Source organism: Daphnia carinata, chromosome 9, assembly GCF_022539665.2.
Source record: "Daphnia carinata strain CSIRO-1 chromosome 9, CSIRO_AGI_Dcar_HiC_V3, whole genome shotgun sequence".
Taxonomy (NCBI): Eukaryota; Metazoa; Arthropoda; class Branchiopoda; order Diplostraca; family Daphniidae; genus Daphnia; species Daphnia carinata.
Window position 1 is genome coordinate 3,853,283 of NC_081339.1, and position 27,625 is coordinate 3,880,907.

The 27,625-nt window shown below is 43.7% G+C and overlaps 3 protein-coding genes and 1 non-coding gene across 4 annotated transcripts; all 4 read left to right on the plus strand.

The window, feature by feature from the left end:
• Window positions 1–769: 769 nt before the first annotated feature.
• LOC130688315 (protein singed wings 2-like) lies at window positions 770–6,407 on the plus strand. The gene is made up of 9 exons (XM_057511296.2): window positions 770–897; window positions 1,040–1,153; window positions 3,650–4,320; window positions 4,474–4,634; window positions 4,836–5,012; window positions 5,089–5,250; window positions 5,325–5,432; window positions 5,513–5,584; window positions 5,659–6,407. The coding sequence occupies exons 3-9, from the start codon at window positions 3,681–3,683 to the stop codon at window positions 5,881–5,883; spliced, it is 1,545 nt and encodes a 514-aa protein (XP_057367279.1). The 5' UTR covers window positions 770–897; window positions 1,040–1,153; window positions 3,650–3,680; the 3' UTR covers window positions 5,884–6,407.
• Window positions 6,408–6,561: 154 nt separating this feature from the next.
• On the plus strand, window positions 6,562–6,632 carry LOC130689265 (small nucleolar RNA snR61/Z1/Z11). Its single transcript, XR_009000693.1, has one exon. It is a non-coding gene; the product is annotated as a small nucleolar RNA snR61/Z1/Z11 (small nucleolar RNA).
• A 5,583-nt stretch (window positions 6,633–12,215) lies between these two features.
• On the plus strand, window positions 12,216–21,278 carry LOC130688306 (mucin-2-like). The gene is made up of 5 exons (XM_059496979.1): window positions 12,216–12,298; window positions 12,364–12,448; window positions 14,066–14,153; window positions 14,256–14,361; window positions 14,469–21,278. The coding sequence occupies exons 2-5, from the start codon at window positions 12,428–12,430 to the stop codon at window positions 21,016–21,018; spliced, it is 6,765 nt and encodes a 2,254-aa protein (XP_059352962.1). The 5' UTR covers window positions 12,216–12,298; window positions 12,364–12,427; the 3' UTR covers window positions 21,019–21,278.
• Window positions 21,279–23,887: 2,609 nt separating this feature from the next.
• LOC130688509 (mucin-2-like) lies at window positions 23,888–27,606 on the plus strand. The gene is made up of 5 exons (XM_059496860.1): window positions 23,888–23,957; window positions 24,232–24,334; window positions 24,410–24,545; window positions 24,617–26,786; window positions 26,974–27,606. Exons 1-5 carry the CDS (start codon window positions 23,907–23,909, stop codon window positions 27,604–27,606), a joined length of 3,093 nt encoding a protein of 1,030 aa, XP_059352843.1. The 5' UTR covers window positions 23,888–23,906.
• Window positions 27,607–27,625: the final 19 nt, after the last annotated feature.

Consider the following 27,625-nt stretch of genomic DNA (forward strand, 5'->3'; position numbering starts at 1 on the left):
GCAAAGTCTGTGCGGCCCTATTTTTAGTTGGAATTGCTTGTGTTCCCCCCTTTCGTAGAATTTCGCGCATTTTCGCCAACCAGTCACGAGTTTGCGCATCGTTAACAATGTTTATGTAAATCAAGAAAAAAGAGCTAGCGTGCGGAAATCGGATTTTTTTGGTTTTTTTTTTGGTTTTTTCATGTTGCGCGCGATGTATTTCAAGGTGAATCACCTCGTCTCGCTAGACAAATACAAACGGGCCAAAGGTATCTCACTCAATTCAAAAACATCGATAAGAAATCCTATTAATAATCGATCGATATTGACAGTTGGTGTCAGCTGCGGGTAGCGTGAAAGATAAACAAAGAAGAAGTGTCTGTGCATTAACAAATATAACTCCCCTCTCCCTCCCCCCCCCCCCCCCCCAAAAAAAAGAAATCTATAACAAAAGCGACGTTTCATAAATAAATTTGCTGTTTCATCTTACGGATTTTCTTTACAAAAAAAAAATAAAATAAAATAAAATCATTAAAAAAAAAGCCGCAGGCTCAAAGTTTTTCTTTTTAAAATGTATTTATTTATTTTACCTAGCAGCGGAGGCTTCCAAACCCGCCTAGCCCATTTAGGACTACAAAGGTTCTCTGGACCACGAGACTCTCTATAGAAGCCCCCTGTACTCACCTACTGCTCATGCGCGCCGGAGCAGTGCCCACACACACACAGACACACACAGACACACACACACACCGGGAGTGGTATAGTGTCCAAGCATATATATATATTCCGTTAGTACCGACAATGTTTCTCTCAGTGCATTTACTCGTTGGAAACAGCTTGCCGTGTCGTCGAGAGAGCTTATCTCTCTCGCAATCACACACATGATCTCGTTTGTGTTGCGGTTAAACATACATCCGCGTAAGTGCGGCCCTTAAAAAAGCCACAAAACAACGACACCATTCGTTGTACCCTGATCAGAAAAACAACAACACAATAATCATAATAAAAAGTCGTTATTTATCTAAGTGACTTTTGTTTTGTTTTCTTTTTTGTGTTCCAGTGTAACGCCGCGACGCGGATGTGTTGGTTAGGCAAAAAAACAGTTTCTCATCGAAAAGGGATATACTTTGTGAAAACTGCCGGTTCTGCTAATCTTTTTCGCGTCGTCAAAAAGGTATGATTACTCCTTTCTGTGCTCTTCTCAGTTAACGTGTTTCAATCGACAAATGTACGTGTGTGTGTGTGTGTGTAACGCAGTAAGTCATTTTCCTGTTTATGACAGTCACACGTCCAATAAAGACGTGTCTAATCAAACTAGGCGTTCGAACGCCATTGTGTTTATCAAGTTGGCTGGCTTTGCTCCGCGTGAGACCTCTCTTATCTATTCGTCCCCAACGATGTTTCTCATCGTGTTTCGGGTCACATTGGACCTTCGTTTTCTTTACAACATGGGCACAAAAAAAAAAGGAAACACAATTTTCGATTAGACAAAAATTGCACGCGTATTTTAATAACATAAATAGCCAAACGTCCGTCAGCAAAGAAACAAGGCGACGTGTCAATCTGGGGAGGCGGGGGGAGGGCGTTGTTTTTTTTTTTTTTCTTTTTTCTCTTTTTCAAGGGCAATGAGATTGGAAATTCTTGACATTATTGATGCCATTCTCTCCCGGAAAGCGTTTCATCGTCGTCGTTGGGACTCTTTTTTTTTTTTTGTTTTTTTTTGTTTTCTTTTCTATATTTATACAGCAAGATGTGGTATGGGCCACACGCGAGTCTATATAACACTACTGTAAGACTCTAAAGTCCTTGAATGCGACCTGTCGTACCGCGTCCTTTGTTGTCCTGAAAAAAAAAACCTCTTTTTTTTTTTTCGTGATACAGTTACGTCATAGATAGGCATTTTAAAGATAATAAATCTAAATATAAGCATACCCCTATTGCAAGTCTAATCTATTCGGGGATTATAATGCAATATAAGGTTGACGTAATCGTGAATTTAGCGGCGGTCCTTCACGATGCCACACACACACACAGACACATTTGTCGACGATGAGTGTTACGTTATGATAACCACAAGGCCGTGACTGGTAAACAATCGCAGACAGTTTTTCATGCGGAACCGGACGCTAACGAATGGAGAAAAAACTTGTCCAGAAAAACATAGAAAACACTGTAGATGGCGAAATATGTCAAGAAGTTCTGGAAAACAGAAACAAAAGAAGGGAAAACAGATGGGACAAACAAAAATTCCGTTTCGTGAGTGACATTGCTCGCACAGCAGTCGGACTGTGTTATTATGCCAGCCACCCTTGACCCCATTTATGGACGGACGCCAGCTGGAAAAGAGCGCAACCTGGAAATTTCGTTTTTTTTTTCTTTTTTCTCGGGCTCAGGAAAAAAGAAACAACCTCTGGCTGGAACGGCCAATTTTGTCAATCAACAAAAATTGTTTATTTTTTTTTCTTTTTCTTTATTTAATGAGAAGATCAAACTCTCGCAGCCTTGGCTCTCTTATAAACGTCGGAAATTGGATCGAAGGTCGAAAACGGTTCATTAATTCGACAGGCATGCCGGGGCTCACCGATCTAAACTAGTCCAGTCACGTTTTCAAGATGTAAAGCCTCTTATTTATCCCGAACCTTGTGACCGAACATGGGTGGGGGGGTTAAATGGACACGTAATTTTCGAAAAGAAAAAAGAAAAGAAAAAGGCCCCAAGAATCCCAGACAAATTGAAGTTCCCTTTTCCGGAAACGCGGCCAGTGCCTTTTCGAAACACTGCAGAGGAATATGGAACCCATCTGAGCAGCTGATTTATATTTAGTCATAAGTTTCTAACTGCGGACTGTTTAGTATACGAATGGGGAAAAAAAAAAATAAAAAAAAATAAAAATACTGGATGCGTTTCCGATCGGCAACAGCGCCGGAATAGGTGCGACGGGGATTTGTATACGCAATATAAGAAGGGAACAAAAAAAAAAAAACCCATAAGGTTTTTACGATGCAACGCCTTCTGCCCGTTAAAATCTATGCCTTCGGAATCCTGTTTGGGTACAATCGCAAGGGCTAAAAAGTAATATTGCATTTCCGGCCGAGTATTGGTTCATATTGGTTGTGTTCTTCGCAATGAACAAGTGTCGACAATCGTTGTACCCAAAAAACCCAATGGTATAGTTAATCGACCACATGTTTTGCCGATGGTTGTGTAACGAAGAGGAAGAAGCCCATTTGCCATCTAATAACAAATCGTTAACGGACGGGAAAACGAACAGACAGCCGGCTAAGTGTGACAAAAGGTTGTCCCTTGAACGCTAGACCATTTCGGCTTCTATACTTTTTTTTCTTTTTTAGTGCCGAAAAAACCCCTATAGACTTGCACAGATGTAGGCCGTCGGCCAAACATCTGGCACAGTATCGATTTTGCTCGCCAACTTGCCATACATGGGCGTGTGTCTATTTGATGTCGTTTCAGAACCAATAAGAATCGAATAAAAAAAAGGAGGACCATTTTCAAAATTGAAATCGATGCCTGGCACAACGGTTCGTTTTTTTTTAAACATGCAACGTTGCTATTGCATAACCAATTCAATTTCGGCATTCAAACATGAATTATGGAAAATCGTCAAAAAATAATATATTTCATTCAATTTCTGCTTTTTTTTTTCCCCTAGGAGGAAAGAAATACCGTTAGTCGCAGAGAGCATGGCGAGGACGGATGGCGAGTTCTTTACCATCGTGTGGCTCGTGCTCGTGTTAGTAAGCGGAACGTGCCAGGGCGAATGGCGGATGTATCCAGACCTATCTACTACGACTTCAGTCAGCCATTCCGCTTTCATCAATGCCAACGGCATTAACAATCCTAGCGGTAGTGACAGCTGGAATAAAGCTGTGAGACCTTCCAAACTCGATCAGCAGCGAGCCTGCCCGTGCTGTAGAGATGAATGCGATTTTCAGACGGGCAACTTGACCTGCCACCAAGTGTTCAATTTCACAAGCGATTATCTGGACGAATGTTCTGCGTATATTGTGAGCCTCAATATCGTGGAGGGCCAATTTAAAACGGTGAATCAATCGGGACTCCTTCACGGCAAATATCCAAAGCTGCGAAGGCTATCCATTCGCAACAGTCATTTAGAACAGGCGGAATTATGGCCAGTTCCGCAGCAATTGATCGAATTGGACTTGTCCAACAATTCGCGTCTCCAGTTTATCAACTGGATCGTCTTCAAGCAGGCTATCAACCTGGAAATGTTGATTCTGGCCAACAATAAACTGGACCGCATCCCTGACATGATATCAATGATGAACGAGACAAGTCGCTTGTCTACCCTCGAACTTTCAGGTCAGTTTGGCATCATCGCAAAAGCTAGAGAACAAGGAGATCGATACGATCATTAACGTTCAATTGGCCGAGTCTCTTGGGCTACGCGTAACCGATCGATACATAAAAAAAGAATAATAGATCTACTTTTCTAATAATATTGAACGTCGCCAGGTAACGAATGGAACTGCCAGGGCAATTTCCAGTGGGTGCTGACCTTGCACGAACGGGGCATTCTACTCAACGGCGATAACTTGAAATGTCGTGACGCTAAGCATAATGAATCTTGGATCGACTTAAGCTACTCAATCATCAAAAGGGAAAATAACAAAAAGGTATTGAAAAAAAAAAAAAAAAAAAAAAAAGGCCGTCATCCAGGCCGTCACCAACTGACGTCTGTCTTGCATAACTGGGCAAGACGGATCACGGTTGAGTGTTAGCCAACATAAAAATTGTTTTCTTTTTTTTTTTTGTCCATCCCCCCTCCCACCTTCTGAATTTGAAAACGTAAAACATTGTTGAAACGATATACGCAGACTGTGGACGCAGAATGTCGTAGCCGGACGTCGGGTTGTTATTGCGAATTCGACAGCGCGGGCATAGCGGGCAGAGGATCTTACACGGTGCAGGTCGATTGTTCAAACAGACAGATGACGTCACTACCTGCCGAGCTCCCGAATTTTACCAACGAGCTCGACGTCAGCGGCAACGACGTACGAATTTGAATCGCGTCGGGGGAAGGGAATAAAAAAAAACTCATTTAATTGAATTGTTTTTTTACTAAGGCAGTTGACGAGTTTAGATCAGGTGATGAAATATCGCAATTCGCCGCTCAAGGTTCTCATCGCTGATTCGAATCGAATCGAATCCATTCGCAATTTATCCGGATCGGATTTCATACGCAATTTCAGCCGATTCAGTTTGAGACACAACTCCATCAAACCCAGCGAGGTATACGTTAATATTAAAAACTTGTTTTTTTTTTTTTTACGACGGTTTAAAAGCCCAACTCTCTTCCCTTTCAGCTTCCGCTGGATGACATAGTACAAGTTGAATTCGAGTTCCAGGTCAAATACATTTATCTTTACAACAACTCGTGGGAATGCGATTGCAACACGGCCACAAAAGTTCGGGTCAGTTTCAAAACATCTACGCAATTTCTATTTTGGCCGTCTAAATCCTTTTTTAATTCGGTGTGTTATAAAAAATGAAGGACTGGCTATGGAAATACCACCACGTCGTCAACGATTCGTCCCACATACTTTGTTCGCGAGATGGTAAAAAGGTAAGCCTCGCAATTTAAACAAAATCTAATCAGAAAAACAATCACAAAAAAACGTATTTTCGGATAACGTGCAGATCCCAGTGTTACACTTGTTGCCTAATCAAGTGTGTGACGACCCGAACTACCTGAGAAACGCCACGTCGGATGCCGAACTGAAAGAACAGAACATATCGATACTACATTCAATCATTTACGTGGAAGTCGCAGCCATTGCTGTTCTCGGACTCAAATTGGCCTACGATTCTTGGCACTATTTCCGTCACGGACAGCTGCCTTGGATTGCCACCAAACTGTTGTGACATTGAAAAAAAAACAAAAAAAACAAAAAAAAAAACAAAAAAAAAACAAATGAAACTAGAGAGAAAAGAAACCAATGCTCAGATTGATGATGGTATTTTCAAATGTGTTTCAGACATTCTTCACGACGTCTAGTCGCACTGTCGTTTTCATTTGCGGTCGTTAAATGTTTACGTAAAAAAAAAAAAAGAAAAAAAAGAGATATAAAAAAAAGTGAGTGTACCCGCATATGTGCCAATTTTGATCAACGCATCGTCGTTTACAAAAAGTTATGAACGTTTTTTTTCGATCTCTCGCTGAATTTTGGACGATGCGTTTCGTGTGTGATATAATCGATTTTTTTTTTGTTGTGTTCCCCACCGTTTTGTTTGTTTCGTTTTGTTTTGTTTTTTTTTTTCGAAAAAAAACATACTTGTAAATAGCCACAAATGATGTCGGTCGCCAAAATATACGTTTCCAAGTTCTATTTTTATGGCGATAGGATTATTGGATCAATTCCAATTGGTTCTTTTGATAATTTCAAAAACGGTCCTTACAGAAACGGCTGCACCACCAAGCGGAGTAACTATACACTATGTACGAGAAAGGACATTTCTACGCGTTGGGTTGGTCTTGTGGTTATCGCTTTCGCCTGCCACCGTGAAAGTCGTGCGTTCGGGCCCCCGACTAAACAAGTCTTTCTGATGTGATGATCGTTCAGTTCTGCTTCCGAGTGTAAGTGACGATAGCAACTTACCAAACCTTCTGATCACGAAAGACATTTAATGAAAAATTTAAAAAAAAAAAAAGCATTTTTCACGTGCGTTGCTTTCCGCTTTGGTTACGAGTTGTTATACACACTCCCGCGAACCATAGAGCTACTGCCACTACAGGCCTAACGCTGAAACAAATCCCCCAACGATTTTTATGGCAATAGGATTCACGGACCAAAACATAAACAAAACATCAATCCTATAGAAACGGCTGCTCACTCAAACGGAGTAACTATAACCTAAGTACGAGAAAGGATATGCTTACGAGTTGGGATGGCCATCTGGTTATCGCGTTCGATTGCGACCACAAAAGTCGTACGTTCGGACCCCCCGACTAAATTAGTCTTTCAGATGTGATGATCTTTCAGTTCTGCTTCCGAGTGCAAGTGACGATGGCAAATTACCAAACCTTCTGATCACGAAAGACTTTTTAATTGAATAAAAAATTTCGCTTTGATTACAAGTTGTACACACACTGCCGAGAGGCATAGAGCAACAAGCCTAACGCTAAAACTAGTGACGCAACGAGGTTCATTTTGAAAAAAAAAAAAAACTATTTACAAGTGAAATTTGCATAGGGATATTTGATATGTTTATCGACTTACCGTTACGCGGTGGACATATTCCGATTACTGAAGGGCCGGGAACACCGAGCTGAACACCGGGACGAAATAATCACGTTGATAGTTGATGAGTAGCACACGTCCAAGGGTAAAACACGTTTCGCACTAAGTCTTGCGTTATTCACTTGTTTGTTTTGTTTTCTTTCACGATTCCAAAAAAAAAACTTGAGAATTCCAAGTCACGAGTGTCAGCTTTAACAGTCGAGCAATAGATGGAGCAGTTTTGAATAGCGAAAAAAAAAGCACTGTTGCAAAAATTCATTTCTTTTCTTTCTTTTACTGCTTTATCAGAACTGTTAAGCACCTGACGCACCGAATAGAGGAATTTAAGGTGTGCACGAGCGGTAACTCTTTGTGCGCGACTGGGCGAACATTACGTCACACGTATTGGCCGACCCCAAAAAGAACTCTACTGCCAACGGCAGAAGAATACAAAAGGAGACTGTATATTACGCACTATAGCTTGCAGCTGATTAGCGAAACAATCCCCCTGGAAACAGCAATGACCTGGCAAAAAAAAAAAAGGGAGCCTTAGAATACAAATTCCTCTGTTTATCTTTCGGCAAAAAAAAAGATATAAATAAATTTAAAAGAGAAAGAGTGAAAGCGAAAAAACGTTGTCCCCATTCAACGTTTTTCGGACGCGATTGATGCATTTATGACGAAGGATGTAAGATAAGACTGTCTCTTCAGTTATCTGCTGGCAAACTTCCAAAATGTTTGCGATCGCACACAAAGGATGAACTAGAACGACATCCAACTTGACAAGTTAAATTAATAGGTGGAGTAGAGAGGGTCAACCAAAAAGGGGATGGTAACAGACTCCTTGATAAACGGATCCATCACGCAGGTGCTGCCAGAAAGCAAAACAACACGCCAAGCCGTGTTGTGGCAGCAAAAACCAACGACGCCCAAACAGAAAAAAAAAAAGATAGGATACCTATGATGAATTGATGTAGTGTTCATTCCCCTACCCAAAGAACTCCATACCTCGAGAGCAAAATGGGTAGGAATGCTCGAAGAATGGCTCGAGTACAAGCTGCAACACGTAGCTGAACATCCTCGTTCATACATCATTATTACGAAAGTGATGATTCTCATTGTGCGGTGGCTTCATTCTTGTTCTAATGTGACCTGGGGGCGAGGCACTGTGGGCGAGACAGAGTTAATAAAATTTTTAACTTCGTGACTCGTCAACTGGTCACCTGGAACACCTACCCAACTTTCTAAAAGGATAAACCTCTTTTTCCAAATTGTGTGTGTGTGTGGTGTCAAATCAAACAATGAATAGATTTTCACGCCAATCGGGACATCAAATAGCCTCGCTCGTTTTCGCGATTTCTTCCACGTAGGCGACAAGTGTTTCCATATTAGGAGTTTTCTTTTTGCTTTAGGCTCCAATTCCTGTCAATTCACGCAAATGAAGATTGAAATTAAGTCATTTTGATGATTTACTTGATATCGGGTTACCTCTTCATCTAGATGTTCCATTCCATAGACTAAAACGATTGATACAAAACTCCTTGGAATCGTTCGAAATACAATAGAATCGCGAGAGATAAGATGGATGGTGATCGATGGCAAAAAAAGATACACGTGATCCGTGACAGATGACGAATTGTTTGATGCCCCATCTCGTCGGTATCAGTTCCTCGGTATTGATTCCATTCCGGCGCATGTACGATATTGACACTTGTCTTTTGTCTGCACCTTTAAAAGGAGTGGCCATTAGTTTTGTATTTTACAAAAACACAACATCGAATTACTTTTGGAAAGACGAAGAAAATGGCACGAAGAGATTTTCGAAAGGAAAAATCTTTTTCCTTTTTTTTTTTTTTTTTTTTTTTAAAGGGTTTTCCCAACCTAAACTAAAACAGTTTTTATTGCACAAGTAATATTTGAATATCGTTGTGGTGGTTTACCTTCGCTTTCATCTGAATGACAAATGGCATCCAAACTCAAAAAATTCCACGATGTTCACCAAGTAGCATCGAAGTGATTGCAATAGCTGTCGAAAAATTCCGATGACTCGTCACGCAACCGGTTCTTTTTTTACTTACTAAACGAGGGAAGGTGAAAGTTTCGCTACCTATTTCTTTTTATCTTCTTCAACCGCAAAGTGGCAGAAGGTCGCGTCTTGTTTTTTGTTTTTTTGTTTTTCCCAACAAGACCCAGCTGTTTTTTCGCCTTTCATTGAAAGGAAACAATTTCATTAAAAACGGCTTTTTTCATTAGAATAGTCAGTTTGTAACTTATCAATATGCTCGTTTCCCGTCCCACTCGCTAAGTGCAATATTAGGGTCGAAGAGCGATGACCTAAAAATGTTTGTTGCAAACTTTTGCATATTTCTCCACGTTTAATTTATGCGCAGGAAAATGGAAACCCGCGAGCGCGTCACTCTCTTCAATATTATTCCTTTTTTTTTTTTTTTTCACCATTGAAGGAAGCGCAGCTTTCCCGCATGATTGATTAGGTGTAGATCTATACTGGACAGGCAATTTAATAAAATCGGACCGATATAGCAGCAAAAATTTCGCCTAAAACTTACCAAAGAGTTTTCTCCGCAAACGTTTTCTTTCTTTTTCTTTTGAAATAGCGTCTCCTTTTTATGGTCCGGCACTGAACACGTCTCTTGTTTATTGTCGTTTGATCCGTGGGTTATGAATTGCCGGTCAAGGTTTTTTATTTTTTTTTTTTTCTTTCCCCAATATTATACGTTGCTATCGTCACACAATGGATCGTGTTCGCTATGGTGAAAGGCATCGTTATTTCGTAGATGTTTCCTCCTATACAGCGAAATCATCTTTCGATTTTTTGGCAAGGATATATCCATTCTTTTTCTGCCTGGACCACTCTACAGGTGCAGACTATGACTTGACAATCTGAAATTTAAAAAAAAAGAAAAACGTTCAAGGATTTGAAAATTTCCCAGTAAAAAAGAAAGACAAAGGAAAACTATGACATGAATTATGGTTGATGCTTTTCGTTTTGAACGTGAAAACGGATGGACTTGCTGCTCCATGCGGAAGTCTGTCAAGCGGAGCAAAAACCTAGAAAAACAAAGACACACGCACAAAAAAAAATGGCAGATGACTATGAGAATGATTGAATTCATTTATGCAACTTTGTTGTGATCGTGCTCTTTTCCTTTCGCAGTGTTGTGACAACTGCTGCAAAGCAAAAAGGGCCACATCAGATATTCATGTGTGGCTCGAAGCCCCAGCGCGGGGGGGTTACACGGTACATTATACAACTGTTGCTGAGCAAGAGCTGGACAAATCGACAGTGAGTTTGCTTGGACACCAGCCCATTTCGAAAAGGGAAAAAGGCTACGATCATAAGGCTCGTGGGGATCGTAAATCAAACTTGTTTTTTTCCCCTACTTTTACATTGGCTGCCTGTAAAAGAAAAAAAAAGACATTAGAAAAAAACCCGAAGAAAAAAAAGGTGAATAACATTTACGTAAAATAACCTTGAAAATCAACGTCCAAATAGAAAAAAAAGGAGTAACATCTCAAGAGGTGAATGTAACATGCAAACCAAAAAGGATTCTTTGCATTGGCAAAGAATAAGATAAACAAGCTTGACGTTCTTATGGTTTACCGAACCCGAACGGATCGGTATTGCCCTTTACTCGTCCGAGATCAGATGCTAACCTTCTGCAATTGCGTGCTAGCCAATCATCTACCGAACATCTCTTTTTTCTTCTCCGGAAACAATGGGAAGATGCTTCTTTTTTGCACGTGGCGGGAGGAAATGCGCAACATTCCGTTCCTTGATTGATCGTCCGGCGCGGATGACATTTTATCGCCCATTCGCTATCCTATATTTAGTTAAGATTAGCAACGCGCATAAACAAAAGTTACCCCATCCTCTGAACGTCGACAGTTTTCGGGACTACGCGGACGAACGCACATTTGGATTGTCGTCGGACTGTTTCCCAAACTTGACATTCTAAAGATGCTCGAATAGCTGTGAACAGCAGAAAATCTTCTTTCAAATCCATTTTCCACTTGTTCCTTTTTGTTTTGCGCATCTAAGCATTCCCGACATGGAACGACTGTAAAGCCTTGCGAACAACAAACGAAAAAAATAAAATAAAAATGGATGTCAAGCAAAGAAAAAAAAAGTAAGAGTGACTGGATGCTTTGATACAGTCACAGAGCGAGAAGGGCATACTGATGACATGCAACAATTCGAAGAAGAAATGTGCCTATAAATCTAGTGACATGACTCGGCAGACGATAACAATTCTACTTGGTTACAAGGGGATTAAAAAAAAAAAGTTACCATCAAAGTATAAAGTCCCATTTTCTTTGAAAGGTCAAGACGTTCGAAACGTTTCTTTTGCTTCTAATCTGTGTTTATCAGTCCATTAGTGCGTGTGCATATGGCGAAATGTTTGGCTTATTTGATTGGCTACTTGGAAAAGAATAGAAAGAATAAATAATTTTTTTTTTTAAAGAATGGATTACAACAGAAGTACCTGGTACGTGATCGTTTTGGACTTATTCCACTTCACGGTGGTTATTTTGTGTCTCTTCTTGAAGAGCCCAACTGGCCTTGGATTTGTTGGTGCAGACATAATACCCAAAGAGAGAGATAGAGAGAGAGAGAGAGAGAGAGAGAGAGAGAGAGAGAGAGAGAGAGAGAGAGAGAGAGAGAGAGAGAGAGAGAGAGAGAGAGAGAGAGAGAGAGATACTGTACAGGAGAGCTGGATCTTCTTCGAGTTCTCTCTATTGCCGCTGGCTCAAACAGAGAGCCCAACCGGAGAAATCCGAAAAAGCTGACCCGCGCGACCAGCAAACCAGCCAACCTTACGGGCGTGTTGTTGGTTGGATGGTGCATCCTTTTAGCCGCATACACTTGCACACCTCCTACTGCAAAGGGCTTGGCTATATAAAGGCACAGGATATCCACCAAAGAAACGGATAAAGACCTGAGCGTTTTTCGAATACGGTTCATCCTCAGACATCTTCCCGCACCCGCTGCCATCCAGTCCCCACAGTTTTTGTTTTGCTCATCTCCCGCTCTAAAGAAGGTAAAATAAAATTTCGATTTCATTATTATTTCATTCCTATTAACTTTCACTATTGTTTTAACTAGATAGATTTTTCAGAAAATAATTTCTTCATTTCACATATTGTGGGCATACCTGACATCCAGCAAAATGATAGCCAGGCCCTTGCCGGTAAGTTAAGCAATTATTGCATGATTTCCTTGTAGTACCAACACGGGCTGCGTGCACAATTGTTGCGTGAATCTATAAAAGTACATGTACAGAAAGAAAAGAAAGAAAAAAAAAACAACGACAGATGGGCGTAGGTAATTAAGTGTCAGTTAGCGAACTATCTCGAAGCTTGTTGAAGCTTTTCACGCTCCGCCTACCGGTTGGCTAGACGGGAAGAAGCGCTGAGTCGGGCATTGGGGCGAAAGTGAAATCAACACACACGCAGCGAGCACTATTGTTGACCTTCCCTTTCTCTTTCTTCTCTACGCTGCTGGGCCGTCTGGGAAAAGATTTATCGACGTCGGGTTCCCTCAATCGCAAATGTCTTCCAGCAAAGGCTGGCCACCAGCTGCAAGGGGAAAAGTTTTTTTTCTGATCAAAAATACCGCATATTTATTCCAACCATATGCCGTCCCGAAAAGGGAGGAGGGTTTTTGATGTAAACATAGCCTACAGTACCTTTATTTTTTTCGGTTTTCTTCTTCCTGGGTTTGGTAGGCCGAAAGAGCCTAGTCACGATATCCATCATGACTCCCCACGGGCCGATTCACATTGCTTTAATGTAGGGTGCGTGTTATCTTCATTGTTCATGCCTACATGATTCATGATTTCCTCAAGACTTCTCTTTTTCATCACTGAATTTCTTTAACGAATTAAAAGTTACCTTCTGTCCTTGGGAGAATACGCCGTAATTGACTGTCAATTTTGAATTCCTTGCTTTGGGGCATAGTTCCATCAGCACACCCATAGTGACATAAATTCAAGCTCAATCTCGTGTCAGGTGCTTTTTTTCTTCTTCTTCTTCTTTGGCATTTAAGGGTTTTGCCCAGAGGACGAAAAGGACACGTATGCACAATCCTTTTTTTTATATTAGGCTATTACGTTGACGTGATGTCTGAGCGAAGAAAACAACTTGTTTCATTTCACAGCTCAAAGTGTTGCGAAAGAGACGAGCCCAAAGATCGCGCCACTTGCGGTTTCTAGAAGATCCTTATAAGTCTTTTTTTAAAAAATAAATAAATAAATATCCGTTTAAAAGTTGTTTTTTTTCCCCTCATCTCCATCGGTGTCTGTTACCCAAACTTGTATGGAGTTCATCGCACACCGATCCGTATCGGGAGTCTGCGCTTTCCCCAGTTGACAACGAAACAGTTTGTCAGCCGTGTCACTGGGGCCACAAAGAAAGTTGATAAAAAATTCCTATGCATCTTTCCATATCGAGATGGGCATCAATCCTGAAATGTTTACGTTTCAGTTCAAACCAGAAAATGAATTAACGAAAATCTCAACAATTCATTGAAATTACATTTCATTTTGATAAGAAAAGAAAATAGCATTACTGTTGGAAGATGTTTGCTTGTTTCTTTCATCATCCTCCTCCGCCGTAAGGCACTCAAGTTAACGATGGCGCCTATAAAATTGCTATCAAGGCATTCCGACCTAATGTTCGCTATAAAAATATCAAAACGAATAAGGACTCCTGTGAAGAGCATCTACTTAACGAGATGCTAAAGCCAACAGAAGAAGAAGAAGAAGAAAAAAAAAAAAATCTAATTTACCTTTTTCTGTTTTTAACAGTCACGGCTGATGGGATGTCTCGTCTTCATGATGGCGCTTTCCCTTTCCTGCAGGGTCACCCACGCAGATAGAATTCTGAGCCGCCATAGTAAGTATAACTACGTTAGGACCGAAACACACTTAAAAGAAACGTCAAGGTCCATGGAAATTAACTATCGGACGTGTTATTTGAAATGCTAATTTTTTCTAGCTCGGGCCATGATGATTGACATGAGGGGCTTTCCAGACACGGAACCTTTCGTCTGCAAGGGCGCCGGTTTCCAACGGAACGAGACCGACTGCACTCAGTTCTTCAGGTACCTAATCAGACAAGATAAAACAAGCATTTTCAATGTCAAAGTTTTTGAAGCAGAGTTTTTTTTTTGTTCAAATATCTTACTGTGTTTTTTGATTGACGTTGCAGATGCGTCGATTTCAACAACAATGGGAAGCACACCATTTTCCGCTTCATGTGCGGACCGATGGCCGTTTTCGACGAGAGTCGGTCACTGTGTACCGGCCCGGAGCTATCGGTCCCTCCGTGCCCCAAAGACCAACTGGACGCTTTCTTCGTTAGCATGAAGCCGATGGACTCTGGTGTACCTGCACCCCCTGCACCACCGTCCCCACCGTCGCCGCCTCCCACCTTACCTACCACGAAACCCCCAGTTGTTATATCAACACTTTCCCCTGCCACTGGACCCCCCATTCCAGTAACCCCGGCTCCGGCTCCGGCTCCAGTCCCTGCTCCCGCTCCAGCCCCAGCCCCAGCCCCAGCTCCAGCCCCTGCTCCAGCCCCTGCTCCAGCTCCGGCTCCAGCTCCAGTCCCTGCTCCCGCTCCAGCCCCAGCCCCAGCCCCAGCTCCAGCCCCAGCTCCAGCCCCAGCTCCAACGCCAACCCCAACGCAACCTGATCTTCCCCCAATCGTGGTGATAAGTTCAACTGAAGCCCCTGTAACCGTGCCAGAAGCCCCCGTTACCCCAACTTCCCCACCAGTGGTGGTAACAATCCCAGTAATTACGACGCCTGCAGTTACATCACCGGTTGTTACCACTGCCCCAGAGATCATTACAACCACGAGTCCAGCACCTGTTGTAACAGTACCCGTAGTCACTGCGCCACCTGTAACAGTGCCTGTGGTCACTACACCACCTTTTACAGTGCCTCCAGTCACTACACCTCCCGTAACAGTACCTGCAGTCACTACCCCGCCCGTAACAGTACCCGTGGTCACTAGCGCGCCCATAACAGTACCCCCTGTTACTAATCCTCCACCTACTCTGGCCCCTGTCACTACCCCTGCACCTGTCACGGTCCCACCGGCTACTGCAGCCCCACCTACGCCATCATCGACGACGGTAGTCGTCACAGAGCCAACTCCTACAACTACACCTGAAACGGTAGGCGAAGGGTCTTCAATTGCATCGTTAATAGACGTCACTTCACCTGAAACTCCCGCCACCACAACGACGCCCTCGACGACCACCACTACAACGACGACATCGACTACCATCACTCCGAGTACCGTGGTCATTCCCGCCCCAACTGATGACATCAAGGGTTTCATCACCATCGGCGATAAAGAAGTGACACAGATCCAACAGCTGATTTCGACCATCACCGTTGTTCCAGGCGTCACTTGGGCAGTGACAAGTCAAGGCGATGGTTCCAAAATCGTCATCAAAGAGGACGGCTCGAGCGAGACGACCTTCTCCGTCATTCCACCCGGTTCGTTCCTGATGATCAACACCACCCAACCAGGTGGATCGTGGACCAACATCGCCAACGGGTTGTTCACCACCAACACGACCACCACGTCCTTCCCACCTGGAACAACGTTCTCCATCGTTAAAGTTAGTCCTACAGGTCAAGTAATCAGCTGGCAAACTATTCTCACCACGACATCCACCAGCACGTTGAGCGTTCCAACCAACAGCTTCGTCGGTTCGGTTCAATTCGTCAATCAGAAGGTCGTTACCATCGCGGGATGGACGTTCACCACGACGTACTTCACCACGGGTACAACCGTCAGCTCCTTCGGAGTTCTCCAGCCTTCCACGCCGTCCACTTCGTCTCAGACGACGATCACAACCACATCAACTGTCGTCACTGGCGATCAACAATTCATTTCGGGTATCATCACTGTTGGAGGACAAGGTGAGCCCTCTGACGGCACCAAAGAAATCCGTGTGGCTGGAGGAGATTTGCTGGCCATCGTTCCACATGGCGGACAAGGGATCATCACTTTGATCGAAGAAGGTTCAACGAGCAGCACTGATTTCCCCATCACTCCAGGATCCTTCCTTGGCGTCCTGGCTCCTAGTACGGGAGCTGGCATCGTTACCAACGTCGATCAATCCATTTTCACGTCGAACACGACCACGATCACCTTCCCAGCTGGCAGCACTGTCTCCATTCTAAAGGTCGGAGTGGATGGCAAATTAGTTCAAGTATCGTTCGTTCAACTCACTTCATCGTTCACGTTGTTCACGAAAACGCAAAGCGTTGTTGGTATGGTTGTTACGACGAGCACTGGAGTTATCAGCAATATTGGAACAGGAAGTTTCAGCACACAGCCCGTGGCAGGATTATCGAAACCCATCTATTTCGGTATCGTCAACATACATCCGAAACCGGACGTAACCCAAGTGGAATCGTTGTCGGGCATTATTCAGATCGGCGATACGACGTTCTTGCGTCCGCAGGAATCTGTCACGAACGTGCAGACAATCAAAATTCTTCCAGGCACGACGAGCGCCATTCTCGTTTTGGGCGAGATCAAAGTGACGGAGGAAGATGGCACTTCGATCAAACAGACTGCAATCTCCATTCCATCTGGCGGAATTCTTGGCATCGTCACGCAGACCAACGGCGGCGAAATTACTGGAATTTCAAACGGCTACTTCACGACGACCACGACGCAGATCGTGTTCCCATTCGGCACGCGGTTCGGTATCGTCATCATCTTGCCCGACGGTACAATGAGCCTCCAACAGCCGATTGATACCACAATCAAAACGACCATCACCGTTCCAGTTGGAAGCGTTTTCGGCGTGTTGACGCTCTCTAGCCAAGGTGTGGTGACTGGAATCGGCGCTGCTTCCTTCTCGACTCAGTACTTGCTTCTGACCGATTCGAACACCCCTAATGTTCCAGCAATGCTGGGCAATTTTGGCGTCGTTTACTTTAGCGAACAGTTCACGCTATCGCAATCGACCGTCATTAATTCAGCTTCTGTTTTACAACAACTCCAGACGATCTCCGTGATCGTTCAACTTGGGGTCAAGGATTCTTTTAATGCAATCTCTTCGCTGTCTGTTCCATCGGGCTCATCTTTCGCAATTATTCCTAGTACAAGTCAGGGAGTCGTGACGGTAACTGAAGGAGGAGCTACATCGACCTTCACAGTTTTACCTGGCCAGTTGTTCACCATCTTCAACGTTCAAGATGCAACGGTAACTAACATTGGCGATCGCTTCTTTACAACCTCCACGACGACATTCTCTTTCGGACCTGGAAGTCAATACGGAATCATTAAAATCGGTTTGGAAGGGCAAATTATTTTAACTGAATTCACCCGAACGGCCCAAAGCGTCATCACGATCGTTGTTAGTCCAGGCAGCACAGTCGGTACGATCCAGCAGACCACTGATAGCAAAAACATCATTACCAGCATCGGTGGAGCTCCGTTTGCAATTAAAATTATGAACACAGTAAATCCATTTGTTTCAAGCGAATTTACCTCGTACGCAGCAGTTATTGACATAGGTGACGCCACAACAATTGTTCCATCCGCACCAGTCACTCAGGTCCCAACCGCGGTACCTTCTGAACCCATCACACCTGAAACTAGCACTAGCTTGCCAACAGCGACCATTGCTCCCATTCCGGCTGTTGATGACATTAAAGGTTTCCTGACGATTGGCGAAAAAGAAATCATTCAAAATACACAACAAGTGACGCCATCTATCGACGTACCTTCCGGCAGCACGTGGGGAGTAGTTAGCCAAGGAACTGGTTCTCAGATTGTAATCAGAGAACAAGGCTCCACCGAGACTACGGTGTCTGTTCCAGCAGGCGCAATCTTGGTCATCAATACCACCCAATCCGGTGGAGTGTGGACCAACGTTGCCAACGGCTTATTCACGACGAGCTCGACCACGACGTCCTTCCCACCTGGAACGACATTTTCGATTGTTAAAGTAGGAGCAACTGGCCAAATCATCAGCACGCAAACAATTCTTACCACTACAGCGACGTGTTCGATAACTGTGCCCACCAACACCTTCGTCGGGTCAGTTCAATTTTTCAATCAGCGAGTTGTTACCATCGGAGGGTGGACTTTCACCACGTCCTACTTCACCACGGGTACAACCACCAGCTCGTTCGGAGTCCTCCAACCATCCACTACGACCACGACGACTAATTCTCAAACAGTTATCACAACCACGTCGACGGTCATTACTGGAGATCAGCAATTTGTTTCGGGATTCATTACTGTAGGTGCACCGGCCGAGTCTTCGCAACCAACAGAGGATCTGACCGTTCCTGGAGGCAATGTTTTAGCTATTATACCGCAAGGTGGAAACGGAATTATCACAGTTATTGGAGAAAATCAACAAGAATTCACAATCACACCTGGAACTTTCCTCGGCGTCCTTACTCCCAGCAATGGAGTGGGTACTGTCACGAATGTCGTCAAACCCATGTTTACAACCTCATCAACGACCATCACATTCCCGGCTGGCAGCTCCGTTTCCGTTTTCAGGGTTGGAATCGATGGCAAACTTGTCCAAATTTCAGTTGTTCAATTCACGACTACGTTCACCATCGTAACTAGCTCGCAGAGCTTCGTAGGACTCGTTGGCACGACGAGCTCAGGAACATTGCAAACCATTGGAACTGGAACTTTCAGTACGCAAACACTTACAGGATCAACTGCTTCAGTTGTTTTTGGAGTTTTAAATCTGAACTCTGTCGAAACTTCCCAAGTCGAGTCTTTGTTTGGATTTCTCCAGGTCGGAGATGCCACATTCCTGAGCCGGCAAGAATCAGCTGTTGCAGCGCAGACTGTATCGATCCCTGCGGATTCGACGAGTGCCATAATGGCATCCGGAGACATCAAAGTAACTGAAGAAAGCGAAACGTCTTCCAGGCAAACGACGTTCTCACTCACGTCTGGAGGCATTTTCAGTATGGTATCTACAACAGGAGGACAAATTAGCGGAATCTCTAACGGCTACTTCACAACCAGTCAAACCACAATCACCTTCCCATCGGGAGCCACACTTGGCATCATGATGATACGACCGGATGGAACGATGATCGTGCAGAATCCCATTGTCACCATAGATAAAACAACCATCACCGTTCCCTTAGGTAGCATTTACGGCTTGATTGTCCTGTCCGCTCAGAATGTCGTGACTGGAATCGGGGCGGCCTCCTTCACCACTGAAAACTTGTTGGTGAGCGACTCCACTGGCCCCGACGTGCCTGCTGTATTGGGCAATTTCGGCGTGATGTACTTCCGCGAGCGATTCCAACTGTCTCAGTCGATCGTCATTAGCTCGGCCCAGTTTTCTGCTCAGCTCCAGACGATTTCGGCCATCATCCAACTGGGCGTCAAAGATCAATTCGCATCCGTGCTCGACTTGGCGGTACCAGCAGCTAGCTCCGTTGGTATCATACCTTACAAAGAACAACGCGTTGTGACGGTGAATGAAGGAGGGTCAACATCAACTTTCACCATATTACCTGGGCAGATGTTTGCTCTACTGAACGCCCAGGGAGCGATTGTGTCCAACATTGGCGATGGATTCTTCACGACGACGACGACTGCCATGTCGTTTGGAGCTGGAACGATCTACGGAGTTGTTAAAATCGGCTCAGACGGTTTAATGATTTCGACGGAATTCACACGTACCTCACAGGCTAGTTTCACTGTCAGTGTGACATCTGGAAGCACAGTGGGTATCCTTCAATTTGAATCGGAAAGTCGTCGTGTCATCATCAGCATCGGAGGCGCTTCTTTCATCACTAGAACTCTGACATCTATCAGCTCTTCCAGCTCAGTGGGTTCTGTAGGATTACTGGACATCGCGGGATCTGCCACAGCTTTAATTACAACCACATCCAAACCGACCATCACGACCCCGCAGCCTCCTGTCGCAGGTTTTGCCATCGACTGCGCACTCAACCAACTCCATCAATTCCCACTCGATTGCTCTCGATTCTACCAGTGTTACGGAGAAGGTGAAGATCGCACTGTTTACATCTTCCCTTGCGCTCCAGGGCTCGTCTTTGACGAAGCCACGTCTCAGTGCTTGACCCCGTCTGAAGGTGCGTGCGATGATATCACGTCCATCACCGATCCAGCAAGCTCTTCCGAAGGCGTTGGTGGCTTTTTCCAAATCAATTGCTCGGGCGAACTCTATCGCTATCCCTTGAACTGTAATAATTTCTATCAATGTTTTAAAACTGACAATGGCCAAGAAACCATTTACGTCTATTCCTGCGCCACTGGGTTGGTCTTTGATGAGGAATCCAGGACATGCCGCTTGCCCAGCGAAGCTTCCTCGTGTTCGGTTAACAGCAAACTCTTCAGATCGCCATCGATTCTCTTCCAGCTGAGGCAGAAAATCGATGTCGTATCGCTCATTCCTTCTTCGAGAATTCTGGTCGAGCAAAAGAGCCTTTCGGGCAGTTCCAGCGTCTCGGAGGTTTCTTTTAGCCAACCGCATCAGACGGGAAGAGGATCCACCAAACGGAAAATGGGATACACTGAAGAGACGCAGCAAAAGGTTGAACAGCGTCGAATCCATACGGAGCTCCGCCAAGGCAAAGAATCCAAATCCACAGTGGCCGTTACAGGTAATTTTAGGCCGAGGCTGTTCGACTCCAGTGTTTACGGCGTCCGCATTAGTCCTCTTTCCAAAAGCCTGTTCGGTCAAAGCAAGCCAAATGAAAACAAATAAGAATTAGATGATGCAATTTTTGAAAAAAAATATATGGTGAAAGTTAAAAAAAAAAAATGCAATATATTTTACATAGTCTGGCAAATTTCAGTACCAGTTTTAAAATCAAAAAGAAAAAAGGAAAAAAAAAGGAAGGGAATACTTTCTGTGCATTTCGGTAAGTTTTGTCTATAATGCGAATTGTGAACTCATGGCCATAGAGATTGTCCCGATTGTTTTGTCGTGAAATGATAATCTGGAAATACAATTCACCGTCACGATATCTCTTCATTTTCATTCTAATTTTGTTACTTAAATTGCGCCATAGACAGGCGTAAGTTGCATATCCTATCGGTTTTTTAAACCTATTCTTAGGGTCACATGCTTCACAACTACTTCAGAGGTGAGGTCCTTAATAAAGCATTACTAATTTGTTTTCAAAAGACAAACTTACGTTAGGCAATTCGAATTATTAACACTTCTATCTGATTGTAAATTATATTATAATAAACTGGTCATCATAGTTACCTGGATAATTTATTTGCAATTCCTCGTTGACTTCCTATACTTTTTCGAAGTCCAACCTCTGCATCCGATTTTTTGAAATGGCAGAGATGCTGTCGAGATGGATGGCCCCGCGCAGCTCTGCTAATTGTGGTTAAAAATAAATTGTAAATGTACCGAATTAATCTAAAAGATATTGTTTTGGAACAATGAAACAGAGTTTTAATAATAACTAACCTGGAATAGGATTTGTATCATCCCAACTCTGGCGTTAGTACGTGCTCGCTAATGGAACAGCGATCAAGTTAATGTCAATTCGATGTCGAAGAGATAAATCAATACTGGTGAAAAGATATTGTAACGCGTTTTCTATGACCAGGTTTAACATTCCTTTGCTGAAACTTACCAGGTCCAGTAGCAATTCCAATCTTTCGGACCAAGGACTGATGCTTTCTTTTGAAGAATATTCAATCGAATCCGCTTTGTTCCATAGTTTGCTGGAGATAGCTGCATGTTGATTTGTTTGCTTCCAGTCAATGCAGTTGCACACCAGCGTTTTTCACTAAGGCAAAGGCCATTTTTTTTTCACATATAGAAGATGTTTCTTTGTAGTCTTCAGCCACAACAATTAGTTGCCTTTAAAAAAAGTGGTCCTTCACGAGGAATGCCGTGATATCTCAGTTGTCCATTATCTTTGCGATCTATGTAAATAAAAACCATAATAACCATATACTGAAGAAATTGACTTTAGAAAGGAGACTTGCCACTGTTGTCCGGTCGTCGAACAAATCGGCTGAAATTCCCAAGCTATTTTCGCTTAGTTCCAGGCGCCCAAACAAATGCGCTGTGACAGCTAAACGGTGTAATTGATTACCACGTTAAACCAGGAACACGGCTCTCCTTTATCAAACAGCAGGAAAAAGTTAACAAGCATGACATGACCATGGTTTGAAATTTAAATTTCAAAACCTGTCACTGTCCCTATTCACAACCTAAGTTTCAGTTTAACTTGGGACTGCATTTTACCACTCTATTAAGAAAACTCGTTGTAACAATGAAAAACGCCAACATTCCCTTTACTTCTAATAGTTGCATCAAAACTTAGTGACTTACCAAATCAGTTGTCAGTTTCATGATGGCGGAATGCTGGCAAGTATCAGACACTCACGTCATCATCAAATTAAGTATCGATCGTGGATGCTTTCTCAGGACGGAGTTCAATGGAACGATGCAGACTGGGTCCTTGATGACTATAATAAAAAAAAGAGCTTTAGTTGGCACGTTAAAGTTCATTTATAGGCATAATGGAAAGAAAACTTAAAACTCCATTGAAGGAGCGTCTTGCCGAAACCTGATAGTTATCTCGAATGAATTATTACAATAGATGTAGTCGTAGTCGTTGGATCTATCCTCCTAAACTTCATCTGACTTCAAATGCCACGCTATACCGATCGGGTATGCAAATCCATGATGGCATCTAAAAGAAATGAATAAAAGAAATACGAGGCCAGTCCGACACACTCAGAGATTATTTACTGATCGAGGAGCTTTTCCAAATAAGAAATTTAACGTCGGATGTCGTCCAACGTCCAGTTCGATTATCCACCAAATCCATGAAGGGCATGAAAGCACCTGAATCCAAATAGAAAAATAACGGTTAGCAGTAAGTAAATTGTTTTCATTATTCTTACTCGAAGTGACATTACAACAACAACCAACAAAGAAAGCCAGACCAACAAAGAATGCCATGATGGAATACCTTTTCAACATGCTGTACACGATGTCAAAAAGGTCCTCTTTGCATTCGCGTGCGCGGTCAACAATAATTGCATTGTTTTCGCAATGATCGTGACTGCCCAGGTTGGGTATTCGAAAGGCCACCGCGTGTTGCTGAGCATATTTAGACGATCGAGACACAATCGCAATAAACAATAGCATCTTCTCGGCAGATGGACGGTCACATTTCGAAGGTGAGGGAATTATTTATCGACGACCTGGCTATGTATACGTCATGTCTTCCCGGGTTTTGTTACGTGGCCTTGACTCGTGCTGGCAACGACACATAAACATGTGCATCGTTTTTTTTTCTCTACGCTTTGCCCCATGCGGGTTTCCTTACGAAGATGAAGCGCGGCACAACTATCGAATTCTCGAACAATGTGTCTGCTCGCCGTGGTACCCAACTTGCGAATAATCACATGCGTTATGTAAGTTTAAAAAAAGAAAGAATTGCAGCTTATGGACTTGAACGATGCACTTGCCTTTGCGTTCGAATCCGCCGTATAAAAAGAGAGCTTTTTCGGAAACATTTTGCACTGCGATTTCTTGGCTGGTATCGTCGAGACATCTTATTACAGAGCTGAGCGCGGAAAACATTTTTTTTTTGCTCCACGTCCATCCATACGATGGCAGCAAAACAGCTTCAAACGTTCGTCCAGAAATCTACAAAAAATAAAGTAAATATTGTTGGACAATTTCTTAAACTTAAGTTTTTTTAAAAACAAATTTAATTTAAAGTCGGAACTAGATTTTTTGGTCTTGCTTGTTTTCCTTTTGTTATGCGCCCGGTGTGTAAGCCTACAATGAACATTTAAGATCGTACGTTTAAAGTATTTTAGATAAAAACACATTTCGTCGATTTCGAACATTATTTTTAACTTAAGAGTAAATTCGTAAAGATCGACACATACACCATATTAAATCCATTTTGATTGGTATCGAATTTTCTAGACACTGACGCTGGTAGTATGTTGCATTATCGCCCTATCGACGCTCCCTGTTTTGGATTGCTCGCTTGTTTCAACTAATTCCGATGGCGAGCAGGTTTTACAACGTAACGATTCAAAGATTGTCTTTAAACAATTCTATTATCTTTGTTCGATTGCCAATTGTTTAACTTAAATTCCAGGGGCTGTCCCACACACCACCCCGCAACCGCCAATTATGAAACCCATGATCGATATGAGAGGCTTCCCCGATACCCAGGGACATTGCCCTCACGCCGGTTTTTTTCGAAATACAACAGATTGCGCCCAGTTTTACAGGTAATGTTCACTGCTATAACTAATGATTAAAAGTGTCACCCTAATAAGACGTTGGTTGGCATGCGGTTTAGGTGTGTTGATTTTAACCGAAATGGAAAACATACCTTCTTCCGCTTCATGTGCGGACCAGGGACACTTTTCGAACCCAAATACTCCCTTTGCTTAGGGCCGAGGATGTTAGTGACGCCGTGTTCACCGCCTCCGCCGCCGCCTACGACTACGCCGCCACCTACGCCACCACCGACGCCACCTACGCCACCACCGACGCCACCTACGCCGACTACGCCTACGCCGCCACCGACGCCACCTACGCCGACTACGCCGACTACGCCGCCACCTACGCCGCCGACGCCACCTACGCCTACGACTACACCTACACCGCCGACACCTACACCGCCGACACCTACACCGCCGACACCTACACCGCCGACACCTACACCGCCGACACCTACACCGCCGACACCTACACCGCCGACACCTACACCGCCGACACCTACACCGCCGACACCTACACCGCCGACACCTACACCGCCGACACCTACACCGTCGACACCTACACCGTCGACACCTACACCTACGGTCCCTATTCTGTCTCCAGTACCTATCCAAATATCCACGGAGAACTGCGCCGGAATTTTGGCAGTACAGGATGTGGACACATATAAATTTGCGAAACTAGAAAAGGTATCCATACCTCCGAACAGTATCTCCGGAATAAAAACTTGTGGCGGGAACTCCAACATCAACATTACAGAAGACGATAAGATAACAACCTACCCCCAATTTCCATCTGGGGCAATCCTACTAATAAGTACAAAACAAGGTGTTGGAGAGGTTACTGACATCGAAAACAGCATATTCATCACAAACACAACCAAAATAACCCTCCCACCATCTACAACGTACGAAAGAATCGATTTAGACACTCGAGGTAAAATCGTAAACCGGAAATTCCTGATGACGACCACTTTGGAGAGCACCGTAGAAATCAGGAGTGAAATGAGCATTTACGGACAAGTAACCCTCGCAGATAATAGAGTAACTACAATTGGAGGATGGCGATTTACAAAGGCATACATGATAAAAAATTACTCGCCAACGATTTTGGCATCGTTTGCGATCCTTTCGAACGTTACGACTTTGGATACGGTCGTCTACACTACATCAAAGGCTTTCACTAACAGCCAGCAGTACATTGTTGGAATTGTTACGGTAGGCGAACCGACTGATAACATTCAATCAAACGGCCCTCTACCCTACGCCTTCTCCGTTTCAAGTCAAGATCGTTTGGCAATCATCCCTAACGCAGGTTTAGGAAACATCACACTGGTTGAAACTTCTTCAACTAGTCGAACTGAAATTTCGTTGTCGCCTGAAACTTTGTTGGTTATCCAACCCCCTGCTGGTTCAAGCGGAAGTGTCACGAATCTCGTGCAGCCAATCTATACCTCTAACGAGACAACTATCACGTTCCCAGCTGGAAGCATCGTTTCAACATTTAAAATTCGCACGGATGGAAAAATGGAAGAAATTTCGAGCGTTCCGATAACATCGCATTTTAGTGTCTTCATCGCAGCACGAAGCATTGCTGGAATCATCCAGACTTCGAGTGATGACGTTATAACACAAATTGGCTCGAAATTTTTTTCTGTCCGAGGTGTAAGAGGGTCTTCAAGTGAAACTTACGTTGGGGTAATCAATGTAAATTCACACAGGAAGCAATTTGAATCGATATCCGGAATTCTTCGGATAGGAGATCCATCTTTTTTGAACTACCAACAGTCTTTAACCACTTTGAAAAACATTGACATCCCTGCAGGTTCAACTAGCGCTATTCTTGTTTCGGGTGAGATCATCGTCATAGAAGAAGATGGTTCTTCCAGCAAGCAGACCAGCCTATCAATCCCCTCCGGAGGAATTTTGAGAATCGTCACGGCGGCCGAGGGTGCCACAATCACCGGAATCTCAAACGATTACTTTACCACCAATTCCACTCAACTCACTTTCCTAAAGGGAACGCAATTCGAAATATTTTCCATGAATCCCGCTGGCGCGATGTGGTTTGAAAAATCTATTTACATTAACGCTAAAACCACTATCACGTTTCCAGTTGGAAGTATTTTCGGAGAACTCATTCTTTCTAGTCGAGGGATAGTGACAGGAATCGGAAAGGCACACGTTTCTACTCGACATTTGCTTATTACGGAATCACCACCCCCCGTTCCCATCACTGCTCGGCATGTATGGCGTCATTTATTTTAATGAAAACTTTACCTTGTCTCGATCCATTGTCACCACTTCAACGGCCGTGCAAAGTCAGTTGCAAACAATTGCTGCCATTGTCGAAACAACGGCGCGCAAACAATTCAATAGCACCACTTCACTATCTGTTGCGTCCGGCAGCTCTTTTGTAATTATTCCTGCAAAGGGACAAGGAGTTGTATCGATGAGTGAAAAGGGAACTACATCCACTTTTAGTATTTTACCTGGCCAGATGTTTGGGTTCTTCAACGTTCAAAATGCCAACGTGACATACGTTAGTGATGGTCTTTACACGACGGCCGCTACTTTGATATCGTTCGGTCCCGGAACGATATACGGTGTCGTCAAAATTGGACTTGATGGAGCCATTCTTCCTATGGAATTCGGTAGTACATCAACGGGCGAGTTGTCCATAACTGTAACAAAAGAGAGTATAGTTGGAGTGCTTGATTTAATATATCGAGACGGACGTCCAATCATCAAGTCTATTGGGGGTGCACCTTTCGTGGTTCGAAACTTGATTTCTACATCGACTCCAAGTAGTGCCAATGGTGTAATTGGACTACTCGGAATTGACGATATTTCGACTTCGACACCGACACCGACACCGACACCGACACCACCACCACCACCCCCAACACCAACAGGAACACCCCCAACACCACCACCAACCCCAACACCAACAGGAACACCCCAACCCCCAACACCACCAACACCAACAGGAACCAACACCACCAACACCAACAGGAACACCCCCAACACCAACACTACCACCACCCTCACCCTCAGACCCATTTGACATTGATTGCTCATCAGAT

What these genes read in the sequence shown, in the direction of transcription:
- LOC130688509 (XM_059496860.1), top strand. Translation starts at nt 23,907, where the DNA reads ATGGCAGCAAAACAGCTTCAAACGTTCGTCCAGAAATCTACAAAAAAT. An exon ending in AGAAATCTACAAAAAATAAA is followed by an intron (nt 23,958 to 24,231) that starts GTAAATATTGTT and finishes CGAATTTTCTAG; the next exon opens with ACACTGACGCTGGTAGTATG. An exon ending in TGGCGAGCAGGTTTTACAAC is followed by an intron (nt 24,335 to 24,409) that starts GTAACGATTCAA and finishes CTTAAATTCCAG; the next exon opens with GGGCTGTCCCACACACCACC.
- LOC130688306 (XM_059496979.1), top strand. Translation starts at nt 12,428, where the DNA reads ATGATAGCCAGGCCCTTGCCG. An exon ending in TAGAATTCTGAGCCGCCATA is followed by an intron (nt 14,154 to 14,255) that starts GTAAGTATAACT and finishes AATTTTTTCTAG; the next exon opens with CTCGGGCCATGATGATTGAC. An exon ending in GACTGCACTCAGTTCTTCAG is followed by an intron (nt 14,362 to 14,468) that starts GTACCTAATCAG and finishes TTGACGTTGCAG; the next exon opens with ATGCGTCGATTTCAACAACA.
- LOC130688315 (XM_057511296.2), top strand. Translation starts at nt 3,681, where the DNA reads ATGGCGAGGACGGATGGCGAGTTCTTTACCATCGTGTGGCTCGTGCTC. An exon ending in AAAGGGAAAATAACAAAAAG is followed by an intron (nt 4,635 to 4,835) that starts GTATTGAAAAAA and finishes CGATATACGCAG; the next exon opens with ACTGTGGACGCAGAATGTCG. An exon ending in ACACGGCCACAAAAGTTCGG is followed by an intron (nt 5,433 to 5,512) that starts GTCAGTTTCAAA and finishes TAAAAAATGAAG; the next exon opens with GACTGGCTATGGAAATACCA.